At 43.5% G+C, this 11468-nt stretch overlaps 2 protein-coding genes and 1 non-coding gene across 3 annotated transcripts; 1 reads left to right on the top strand and 2 right to left on the bottom strand.

Moving 5' to 3' along the window:
• Positions 1 to 723: 723 nt before the first annotated feature.
• On the top strand, positions 724 to 5304 carry LOC100274119 (aspartate aminotransferase). Its single transcript, NM_001148497.1, has 10 exons — positions 724 to 1033; positions 1179 to 1264; positions 1480 to 1686; positions 1865 to 1970; positions 2319 to 2423; positions 2515 to 2687; positions 2980 to 3139; positions 3251 to 3346; positions 4782 to 4876; positions 4967 to 5304. The coding sequence occupies exons 1-10, from the start codon at positions 842 to 844 to the stop codon at positions 5037 to 5039; spliced, it is 1293 nt and encodes a 430-aa protein (NP_001141969.1). The 5' UTR covers positions 724 to 841; the 3' UTR covers positions 5040 to 5304.
• Positions 5305 to 5662: 358 nt separating this feature from the next.
• On the bottom strand, positions 5663 to 5858 carry LOC111589451 (U2 spliceosomal RNA). The gene has a single exon (XR_004849862.1). It is a non-coding gene; the product is annotated as a U2 spliceosomal RNA (small nuclear RNA).
• A 572-nt stretch (positions 5859 to 6430) lies between these two features.
• Positions 6431 to 11233, bottom strand: LOC100285968 (BRASSINOSTEROID INSENSITIVE 1-associated receptor kinase 1). Its single transcript, NM_001158857.2, has 11 exons — positions 10990 to 11233; positions 10740 to 10872; positions 10556 to 10627; positions 9188 to 9331; positions 9039 to 9110; positions 8884 to 8943; positions 8334 to 8407; positions 8106 to 8255; positions 7696 to 8031; positions 7122 to 7513; positions 6431 to 7032 (listed from the first exon to the last, which is right to left on the bottom strand). The coding sequence occupies exons 1-11, from the start codon at positions 11114 to 11116 to the stop codon at positions 6715 to 6717; spliced, it is 1878 nt and encodes a 625-aa protein (NP_001152329.2). The 5' UTR covers positions 11117 to 11233; the 3' UTR covers positions 6431 to 6714.
• Between the last annotated feature and the right edge of the window lie 235 nt (positions 11234 to 11468).

Here is an 11468-nt window from a genome sequence, read left to right as displayed (position 1 = left end):
AATGCCACAAACATGGAGTTTGGAGTTCATGGTTAATCGGCTACCAATGCCACTCGTTACGGAGAAAATAGCGTTTCAGTTCTATTCTGATCCTCCCAATGCGTCTTATTCGTCACGAGGCGGCTGTGGCCCAAAGATTCTTGTGAAGGATGACGGAGCTGAAGCACCTTTTGTTCGATGAAATACCTGTAAAGAATATCATCTTCTAGAATTAGTGCAAACAAAACAGTTTTAAAACTCTACAAACTCTATAGTGGAGCTATCCCATGGTAGAGTTGGTAAAGTAGAGCTATAAAAAGTGAAGTGGAGCGGTCCTAAATATTAGATTAGATTGTCCGTAACAAATCATATAAAATAGAAGATTTTATACTATAATTTAAATTATTTATTAATAAAGTTTAAAATAGAAAATAAATAGAAGATTTTACACTATAAATTATATTATTTATTTAATAAAGTTTAAAATAGAAAATGAGACACACATAGCCAACGAGGAGCGCGGTGGGGGCGGACAACCGCGCAAGAGCCAAATGACTCTATTTCTATCGCTTCGAGGTCGATGCGACCTGGCGTCCTGGTCTGTTATACTTTGAGGCAAGTGGCGAGGGCGGCAGTGCCGGGTGGCCGCAGCAGCCGCGAACCGTAGCAGCAGCCAAAGGCCGGTCCACTTTATTTACTGCTCGTCTAGACGTCTAGTGCAGCCTGCAGCGCAGAAAAACCAGCGGCGCAGTGACAAAAGCCCACAGCTTCTTCTCCCTACTCCTCCAGTCCTCCGTCATCCGTTTCGCTCTCTGCCGCCGCCACCGCACAAGAAGCTAGCTCCTGCCTGTACCGCCCCGTCATGGCGATGCTATCCCGCGCAGCCTCCTCCGCGGCCCGGCGCCCGCTGCTGCCGCCGCCTAGGCTTCTGGCGGTGAGGGCGATGGCGTCGTCGCTCTTCGGCCACGTCGAGCCGGCGCCCAAGGACCCCATCCTCGGCGTCACCGAGGCTTTCCTCGCCGACCCCTCGTCCGACAAAGTGAACGTCGGCGTCGTGCGTACTTTGCCTGCTCCGTGAACCTCTGATCTTCTTTCTTTTCTCCCCCCGCGCGATCGCGACCATGCGAATCTTGCTTTCTAGCTTGTCCTCAGTCCCCGAATCCTGATGAAATGGAACGGGACGGGTGCTTTTGTTGCAGGGCGCCTACCGGGACGACAACGGCCAGCCCGTCGTGCTCAGCTGCGTGCGCGAGGCCGAGCGCCGGATCGCGGGCAACCTCAACATGTGAGACATCTCCTCCTCCTTTGCGACCGGTCCCCTGCCTTGCTTTCTTCTCCCCTTTTCCATGCGATCCGGCGAAAATGGCATATTTGGAAATTGGAACGATGCTGCGTGTTTCTGCCCAAACGGTGTGCTCGATCCAGCGCATTGCTTAGCTTCACCTTGCTTACTAGTACAACGATTGGAGGACTAATATATTCCCTAAATTTGCAAATCAGGGAGTACCTTCCGATGGGAGGCAGCGTCAAGATGATTGAAGAGTCACTGAAGCTGGCGTACGGAGAAGATTCTGACTTCATCAAAGATAAGAGGATAGCAGCGGTGCAGGCGCTTTCAGGCACTGGTGCCTGCCGGCTCTTTGCTGATTTCCAAAAGCGTTTTTTGCCGGATTCGCAGATCTACATACCAACACCAACGTGGTCCAAGTGAGTCGATCTTGCTGTGACCCCAAATTTCATTCAGGCACTGCACCGCCCGGCCCCCACCCTCAAGTTCGTTTGGGGGAGAGGGACGGTTAATCTCAACTTATGTAACATTGACCTTTCTTGTCAGTGTTATTTACTTACACCCTTATATTGGTTTATAATGTGGGGACTTCTCCAGCCATCACAATATTTGGAGGGATGCTCAAGTGCCACAGAAGACATTCACATACTACCATCCAGAGTCAAGAGGGCTTGATTTCTCAGGATTGATGAATGAAATCAAGGTGGTTCATTTCTTTAACATATTTACACGTTCAGTCTTGTTTCTTTTGACTTCTTCCATTCCTGCTGCTTCCTGTATGTATTAAACTTTTGATGGATTTGTTACTAAATCTCATGGTCATGGCCTACCACCTACAAATTTAGCTTCACTTGTTAATTTGGTAACAATTCAGCCTTTCTAATTTAGAGTTATTGTGGGCATTTATAGTTCTCTTGATACCCAGCCACCAGCCAGATAAAATTTGGAAATGGAACCATGAGAGATTATTTTGTGCTCAGTGAATCTGGTCTGCTGAGTGCTGACAATTTGTCTGAAATTCCTTTTGTTTATGCTTTTCTGTCATCTGCAGAATGCTCCAGATGGTTCATTCTTTTTGCTTCATGCATGTGCTCATAATCCCACCGGTGTAGATCCTACGGAGGAACAATGGAGAGAAATATCCCATCAGTTCAAGGTAATGGGAACTGAACTGGGGAACAAAAAAGTTGTATTTCCTGTGATCCTACAAGCCACACCTACCAGATTTCACTCTTGTTCCTCTATAGGTGAAAAAACATTTTCCATTCTTTGACATGGCATACCAAGGGTTTGCCAGTGGTGATCCAGAGAGAGATGCCAAGGCAATCCGAATTTTCCTTGAAGATGGACACCAAATTGGATGTGCTCAGTCATACGCAAAGAACATGGGACTTTATGGACAAAGAGCAGGATGCCTGAGGTATTCAGTTGACTAGTGCCTTGCTATTGTATACATATAGTGTTGTCACCTGCTGTACTTCTTAGTAAATTGACATGTGTGATCTTTTGGGGCTTGAATTAAAGAAAAACCTGTTTTACAATTTGAGTGCACCTTACTGCATTCCCTCTCTATCTAAGTGGATGATATTAAATATAATGTGCTCCATTGTTTGAACTTTTGGTCAAATAGTAACTATACTGTGACCACTTTTACTTTTTAGATAATGGTACTGCGCTCATCACTATATGTGTGTTTGTTACCAATATTGCAGTATTTTGTGTGAGGATGAGATGCAAGCAGTTGCTGTCAAGAGCCAACTGCAACAGATCGCAAGACCAATGTACAGCAACCCACCTGTTCATGGTGCACTGGTTGTTTCTATAATCCTCAGTGATCCAGAATTGAAGAGTTTGTGGTTAAAAGAAGTCAAGGTAAATCGTGAATCCTACATAAGTACTTAATGTTCTTATATGGCTAGGTGGTTAAATCTATTGTTAGTGAATAAAGAAAGAATGTGGTCAACACGCTATTGATTGTTTCAGGGTATGGCTGATCGTATCATTGGAATGCGGAAGGCACTTAAGGAAAATCTTGAAAAGCTAGGTTCACCTTTGTCATGGGATCATATCACTAATCAGGTAAATACAACTGTGAGAAATATCGGTTCCATGTTTCTGAAATCTGTATATAGTTATTGACATTTAGAATGACGTGTATATTATACTAGTTTTCAACATTGACCAGCTGGTTATCCCCAAGGCTGAGGTTGCCTGGTTTGTATTGTAATGTTGTTTTGAGTTCAGTTCCGTGCGTGGTTAAATCACTAACAAATATAAAGCCCTGTTGAGCTGGCCAACCTTGGGACTATCAGCCTGGAATAGGAACTGACAAACAAGGGTATCTAGTGTTTCATTTACTTAATGCTTTGAACATAGATAGTATGAGATACACGATCGTTGATTTTTGTAGTGACATCTTAGCAGTAGGTGTGGTAATTGTGATGATATATAAGTATCTTTTAGAATTAAGAGGAATCATTTACTGATAGTTTCATGAAGCAAAAAAATGCTCATTCATGTTGGCTACCAAAATGTTGAGTTTTACATTCTAGGAAACAAGTACTTCATTCCAAATTATAAAGACGATTTGCTTTTCTAAATAAGGGCAGCCCTAATACCATGGTGAAAGTTGTTTCACTGAGTTATCTCTTTTATAGACTCCACTCATGTCGGAGCTCCGGCACTGTGTCTTTATTTTTTGCTTTCTAGATATATTTCTTTTATTACGCAGCTAGATACAGTGTATATCTAAATATATAGTAAAAGCTATGTATTGTAAGAAGCCAAAATGTCTTACAATTTGGAATGGATGAAGTGCAATGGAAGGACTGTACCCAAACTTTTGAAGTTCCAAATGAAAAGCTGACGCATATTTTAATTTTTTTTTTCTCGAAAAACGCAGGAGAGCTGCGCATCATTGTATTAATAAGAAGAGGAAATTAAGGTCCAAGAGGACCAGTACAAAAAACCACACTATGGTGGCCAACAACAAGCATAAATAAAACTATCCATAGGACTAGGATACAAAAAGGCGACCAAGGAAAAAAATTAGGTCGGGCCTGCTGCGCCTAGAGCAGCCGCAAGCCCAAGGCTTCCGAGGTGTTTGGCACCAGCCAGCACCCATAAGGATAGCTCGTCGATGAAGCTTCTATGCACCTTGCCAATGGTTGGCAAATCTCCATCGAAAATAACTCTGTTTCTATGCAACCAAAGGCACCATGCTCCCAAAATAATGGCACTGTTGACTCCCTTTCTCTTGCTTCTGTGCACCTGAATGGTCACAAGTCCCCACCAATCAGCAAAATTAGTATCTCATCTTGCATATTTTAATTTTTAAGTGTGTATAGTTACTAACCAGGACGAATCTCATCTTGTGTTGCTGAATTTACTGATACATTTGTTGGATAGCAAAAGATGTCCTTGAAACATGTCCTTTCCGGTGCGGATTTACGTTTTGTGCGTATTAGTATGTGGTGAACTTGTATCTCTGAACAAAGGGTACATCTCTGTACAGATTGGAATGTTCTGCTACAGTGGGATGACACCTGAACAAGTTGACCGTTTAACAAATGAATACCACATTTACATGACCCGCAATGGGAGGATAAGGTATAGCAATTACTGATTTTTTTTACATCACGATGATTCATTGAACAGTTTATTAGAATGAATCTAACTTCATCCCTTGCCCAATTTCAGCATGGCTGGTGTTACGACAGGAAATGTTGGTTACCTAGCAAATGCAATTCATGAGGTTACCAAACCAAATTGAGTTAGGGTCCTACCTTCTTTGGTCGATGGAAGCTGATGGAATGAGACTGTGAAGCGGCGTTTCCCCCCCTCTGTTCCTGACAGAAATAAGTTTAGCCTGCTGCTACCATATACATGGACACAGACTCAGATGTAGACACTCAAGTTTTGAGAGCTGTGATCCTGTTTCATTTAATCAAAAACAATTTTGTTTTTTTTTCATCTTGTCATGGCAAATGTTACACCAGCTGCAAAATAATTACAATAATTGATCTTGATCCAGCGTCACAGTTACTTCGCAGATTAGAGTTTGTACAATTGATCGAAGAAAACTGACCATTACGACTCAGGTCTCTAGCCTGTTGGTGGCCACAAAGCGTGTTTCAGTTAGGTTGTCAGTGTGTGCATGGTAAAGAAAGCCGATCTTCAGCAAGAACAGCGGCAACGCAAAAAAGAGGTGGATTAGTCGGGCATGGTACAGAAAACTGATCAGCCCAAAAAAAAAATCTAGATCAAATCTCGATTAAAGAAGCCTGGTGAAACTTGGAAACTTTGCACAAGAAAACCCCACTTTGCACAAGAAAAACCCACTGCATAAATGCCACCAAAACGAGGTAGGCAAATGAATGTTTAATTTAGCTTTGGTTGGGGTGCGCCAGCTTAGACAGTAGTGCAAAGCCTAAGCGACACTCAAGAGCCCTAGTAGCAAGCTACTGTTGCGAGCTCTTCCCCACAAAAAATAAATTTAATATCGAAGTAGACACATGGTCTACATATCAGATATTAAACTGATAAGAACAGATACTACACTTGATCTTAGCCAAAAGGCCGAGAAAGGTATGAGTTGCAGCAGGCACACTCAATTTTCTTTGTAGCGCGCCTCGCGCCCCCTCCGCAGCTCTGCTGGCGATGTGGTACTATAAACAGATGCACCGTGTCTATTCTTCTTCCACGTGGTCTGGCGCTCCCTCCGTTCGCGTGAAAGCGCTCCTTGTTTGGGCCTAATGCTGGTTTCCCGCTCGCAGCCTCATGGGCCGTATTGTGAAAGGGGCGTACAAGTTGCAAGGCCGCTCTCTCTCTCGGTCAAGGCCTGGTGACGTCGCAAGCAGGCTTCGTCTCTCACGGTTAACTAGCTCACGGGCTCTTATCCTACTTTTTTTTTCTCACAAGTAGGAGAGCTTCTTTCAAACTGACAGCCTATAAAGCGAGATCAAGTTTAAGCATAGTAATAGATCATGATTTAAATATTTCTCTTCATAGTTTCTTTAAATCCTTAATTAATTTTAATTCAAATTAAATAGAAAGTGTCCAATTTAAAATCGGGACCGATCTTAAACTTTATAGTGTACGATTTATAGCTCATTACCACGGCGAAGGTACTAAAACCGGCAACGAGCACTTACAACTAACACATTTGTACGGAGTGTAACATTTTCCAAACAATTTTCTGGCGGAAAATTTTCGGCAAAAATGCATGACCGCCTCAGTGCCTCATGGATGGCAGATGAAAACGTAAGCAACAAAAATAGCCAACAAGGTTCGCTCCAGCTCCACGTTCAAAATATTATGTAAGGTATGGCAACACGCCCAGCAAACTCTTGCTAAGTTGAACTACATCCACGATATACATGTTTTGTACAATTGTATTGTTTCCATGCTTTCTTTTCTTTTCGCCTCAACCACACTGACAACAGCTGTCATCTGGGACCAGATAGCTCAATTGGCTCTATTATGAAGGACGACGAATCGTGGGGGTCCTCATGCCTCACAGAGAAACTGCGAGGCACACCATAAGGAAGAGGTTCCCTGTTCAACTCGACGCTGGTTTCCGCCAGCGTGACATTGGCTTCAAGAGCGTGCAGAATTTCGGACATCTTAGGCCGCAGCATAGGGTTCGTCTGCGTGCATTGGATGATCACGTCAACTGAACACTCCAGCTCAAGAATATCAAATGAATCTCTGAGATCCCTGTCGACCAGCTTATCCGGTCTCTTGTCCTCCTTTAGCTCTCTAACCTGAATAGGAACGAAAGCAGGTGTTAAATCTCTCCAGCGTGGGGCTGAAATACAGTAAACAGTACGTAAATAAGTGCACAGAAGCTTACCCAGTCTAGAATCATGCCTTTCTGAGACTGGCCATGTCCATTGCTCAAGGTTTTAGGACCAGTAATCAGTTCCAACAGGAGAATGCCAAACCCATAAACATCAGTCTTTTCCGAGGACTGTCCAGTTGAGAGATACTCGGGAGCAATATGCCCAATAGTGCCCCGAACTGCAGTAGTAACATGCGATTCCTGACGGTCAAGAAGTTTCGCCAATCCAAAATCCCCGACGATTGCTTCGAAATTTCCATCGAGCAATATGTTTGCAGCTTTGACGTCCCTGTGGATGATCTTAGGATTGCATTGTTCATGAAGGTAGAGTAACCCCCTGGCAGCACCAAGAGCAATCCGCATGCGTTTACTCCAATCAAGAGATGGTTTTCCATTGCGATAATCTGAAAATTGCAACCCCATATATTACTAAGGTATAAGGATATAAGCAGATAATATGACGTGGCAAAGAACCAACCAAAACACATAGTCTTAAACAATATATTTACAAGGAATGAAAAAGACTTGCGCGGAATGCCAATTGTAAACTTAACTAACATTAAAATGTTGTAGACAATTGAGTTACCTCTCAAACGGTCAGCAACACTGCCATTTGGCATATATGGATATACAAGCAACCGTTCTTTAGAGGTCATGCAAAATCCATACAAACGCAAGAGATTCCTGTGCACAGCAAGGCCAATCAACTCAACTTCTGTCTGAAACTGGACTTCACCGGTAACATCAGGATCTTTTAATCTCTTCACTGCCACTAAAGTTCCATTTCTCAAACAGCCTTTATACACAATACCAAAACCTCCTTGACCTAATATATTCTTGGAATTAAAATTGTCCGTTGCACTTTGCAGATCGTGAAAAGCAAAATGCTTCACATGGCCCAATTCGAATTCTAGATCTTGATCTACAGATAAAAAAAGTCAGATCGTGTATATTTAACTTGTAAAGAGCTAATACTGCAAAGGCTTGGATAATTACCAGCTGAAGCAAAAGGCAAGCGCCATCTGCAATAACTTAGCCAATACACGAACAACAAAACTAATATTGTGGAACAGGTGACACTTAGAGAAATTGCCAAAGCTAATTGATGGTGGTTCTTGGCCTTTTGGACCTGTCTCGACATTGTCCCTGCCATTAATGTAAAGTTAAGTTCCGGTTTCTAAAGAATAGATATGTAAAAGATATGCCATCTGGGAAAGCAATTACCATTAGTCATTGCTGTCACATCTGAACAACCATGTATAACTGAGGAATTGCAAAGGAATCGATTTCCCGCAAGACTGAAAAAAGTAAAAGAAGTTATCTTCAGTGAAATGTCAAAACTATCAGAAAAAAATGTGTGTGGTCAGTCTCAGCTTAAGCAATGCAACAAGAAAACTTCATTGTCAGAAAGGTGGGGAGCAAATAATCATTCATTGCAACTGACAAAGGATTTTGGATGAGAAAATGGAGTAAAGCAGTACTCTATCCATTTCAAAAGCACATGGCCTATAGAATTTGTAAACTTACTTAGACATATACAACACATATGCAGATTACCCTTTCTCTCCTTTATTTATTCTCACTCCCTTTCTTCATCATCTTCTAATAAACAACCCACAAATCATTCCATACATTATTCCCTATAGAAATTAACAACATGGATACAACGGTCATCTCCTAGTGTCCTGTGTTCATGGTCTCGCTAATCTAGGTGCTTCACCAAAATATGCTTAAAAAGAGAAATAAGAGCTTATACATACACCCCAAAAGTTACCTGTAATCATGTGCATAGATTTTTGGAACTGGGCCACTTAAATTGTTGAATGACAAGTCACTGAAACATATCACCTCGTAAGTTTAAAGTCAAGTAGACAATAGTTACAGCTCACTTATGTGAAAAACAGAAAGAAAATCAGAAAAGAAACATACAGGAATGTGAGACCTGGAAGCCTAGCAACATCTGTTGGGATCGGCCCAGACAAGTTATTCCTATCAAGGCGTCTGAGAGATTGACAAAGCAATAGTTTTAATACAAAATACATGTTGTAAACTTAGAAACATTTCTGAAATCAACTCACAGATAATTTAGTCGAGTCAGGTGCCCCAATGAACTTGGGATATCACCAATGAACTCATTACTGGAAAGGTCAAGAGCATTCAGATTGATCAGCTTCCCTATCTCTGGAGGAATTTCACCTGATATTCTGTTATTCTGTAGTGACCTGAATCAAACCAACAATAAGGTCAGCTATTGAACACAGGTACCATCCCATTTCACAAGAATGAATGGCAGTCATAATTAGTGAAATCCCACAGGAAATACGATACAAGTCCAGAATTGAGAAGACTCATTACAGTTAGGAAATCATCCAGTAGCCAATGCTGTTAGCTTTTTAAGATGGATGAATGGTGCAGCATTATTTTCGAGTTGGATGACTAATCACGCAAAACCAAGAAGAGACTTCTGCGCGCGCGCGCACGCTATAAAGAATAAACCAACGATTCATGGTTAAATAAGGTTATAAGAAAGGAATGCTATAATTGAAATTATCATGAAAAGAGGAAAAATAGCTAGCTTTATGTAACTTGATTCAAGCAACCGCTTAATGTTAGGTAACAAAAAAGAAGAAGACACAAATCATCTTCCCTGCAAAACTTTGAAACCTACATATTATGACAAATCCAGCCAGGCAATTGCACAAACAACTCAGCCTGGATTCAGAAAATCAGAAAACAACACATATATAGTTAGGAGCTATGCAACACAGCATCAATATTTGTATACAAATGGACAATCTGTTTTCAAGAGGCCATAGAAAGTCGAGAACACGCTGATGGAAACTCTAGCCATCCTGACATTGTCAAATGTCAATGGCAAGAAAGTGGGTTCTATTTGCTTCCGTGTGATTAGAACTGGGGGCACCCAAACCTGCCTTTTTGGCAATAAAAAGTTATAAAAAGAAGAGCTTTCAATAAAGGCTGTGATTTTTGGTTTCTATGGACCATGGTCTCTTATAAGAGTATTGTAGACTATCATATTTTGCTAAGTTGTCCTGACTCTGGAAGATTGATGGTCTAGGCTTATAAGTGGTACGCGGACCATCTGTAGGATTTTCATTCAAATTAATGACAAACCAAGAGTGTTATTGCAATGTTCCTTCACTGCTCTGCAAGACTGCAAGTGACATGGTGGCAACACATCTATCACGGTTGGACTAGACTAAATGGGAGCTGGGCCAACTGAACAGACCAAACATCGCCATTCATCTTCCCTAGTGTTATTGACAATCCCATTCTTGAACCAGTTCAAATAGAATGCATATGCATGTCTGTTTTACGGTTTTGTGAACGTGAGGCAAGCGATGTTACTGTGGTGAAGTTATAGGAATGAAACAAACAAGAGGCAACCGTAATGGAAAGGTGGGTTGTCACCCTGAAACGCTCACATTGTCTGGAGGTGGCTGAGGCTCCCGATGCTCGGCGACAGCGTCCCGGACAGGCCGTTGTTGGCCATCTGGCTGCAGCTCCGGTGCGAAACGAAACGAGACAAAACACTGTCATTGACCCGCAACAAACAGCCACGGATGGGAATAAGGGGCCGGGATCAGAGACGGTAGAGAGCTCACTCACAGCGAGACGACGAACTTGTCCGGGGAGCAGGCGACCATGGACCAGGTGCAGGGGTCGACGGAGTTGATGTCCCAGAGGGCCATGACCCCCCTCTCGTCCCGCAGCCGGCTCTTAACCGCCATGAGCGCCGCCACTGCACGGGCACAACCGCACAAGCGAAGCAAAACCGCGCCAAGAACAGCATCAGAAACCCCAAGTCACCAAACCCTAACTTTCCACACGGAAACCCCAGTCACGGCACGCGGCGCACCTTCGTAGTTGAGCCCCTTGGGCGAAAGCGGCGGATCCCCGGCCTCCACACCAGCAGAAGCAGCAGCGGCTAGCATCCACGCCGCGACGGCTGCGGCGAGGCGAGCGAGCCGCGGTGTGGACGCCATAGTGAGCGGGGGAGGGGAGACTGGGGAAGCGAAGTGTAGCGCGAGCGGGGGCGGCGGCGAGGGCGTGGGTAGTGGTGGTGGTGGCCATGGTATATTACCCGGCTGGGGGCGTAGCGTATCGAGCCGAGCGCAGTGAGCCAGTGATGGACACCGCTGCGTAGATTAGCGAGTTGATTTTAATTAAGGCGCGCGGATGGAGTAGATTACGTTAATTAAGAGGCAGGGCAGGCGGGTGATTAAGGAGCGAGAAGTGGAGACGGGTGGCTGCCGAGGACAGGTGGGGAATTGTGCCCAGTGTTTGGCGTCCGGCCTCGATTCCCCTTCTTTCTTGTCGCCGCGGTTTTGTTTTGTT

Source organism: Zea mays, chromosome 5 (assembly GCF_902167145.1).
Source record: "Zea mays cultivar B73 chromosome 5, Zm-B73-REFERENCE-NAM-5.0, whole genome shotgun sequence".
Taxonomy (NCBI): Eukaryota; Viridiplantae; Streptophyta; class Magnoliopsida; order Poales; family Poaceae; genus Zea; species Zea mays.
Note: the sequence above shows the minus strand (reverse complement) of the source record. Positions and strands in the feature narration are given on the sequence as shown.

Excerpts from the sequence above, each read along its gene's own strand:
- LOC100274119 (NM_001148497.1), top strand. The coding sequence starts at position 842 with ATGGCGATGCTATCCCGCGCAGCCTCCTCCGCGGCCCGGCGCCCGCTG. Across the intron at positions 1,034-1,178 it reads ACAAAGTGAACGTCGGCGTC|GGCGCCTACCGGGACGACAA; the intron begins GTGCGTACTTTG and ends CTTTTGTTGCAG. Across the intron at positions 1,265-1,479 it reads ATCGCGGGCAACCTCAACAT|GGAGTACCTTCCGATGGGAG; the intron begins GTGAGACATCTC and ends TTTGCAAATCAG.
- LOC100285968 (NM_001158857.2), bottom strand. The coding sequence starts at position 11,116 with ATGGCGTCCACACCGCGGCTCGCTCGCCTCGCCGCAGCCGTCGCGGCG. Across the intron at positions 9,111-9,187 it reads CTGACTCGACTAAATTATCT|ACGCCTTGATAGGAATAACT; the intron begins GTGAGTTGATTT and ends TCAATCTCTCAG. Across the intron at positions 7,033-7,121 it reads AAGGCATGATTCTAGACTGG|GTTAGAGAGCTAAAGGAGGA; the intron begins GTAAGCTTCTGT and ends GTTCCTATTCAG.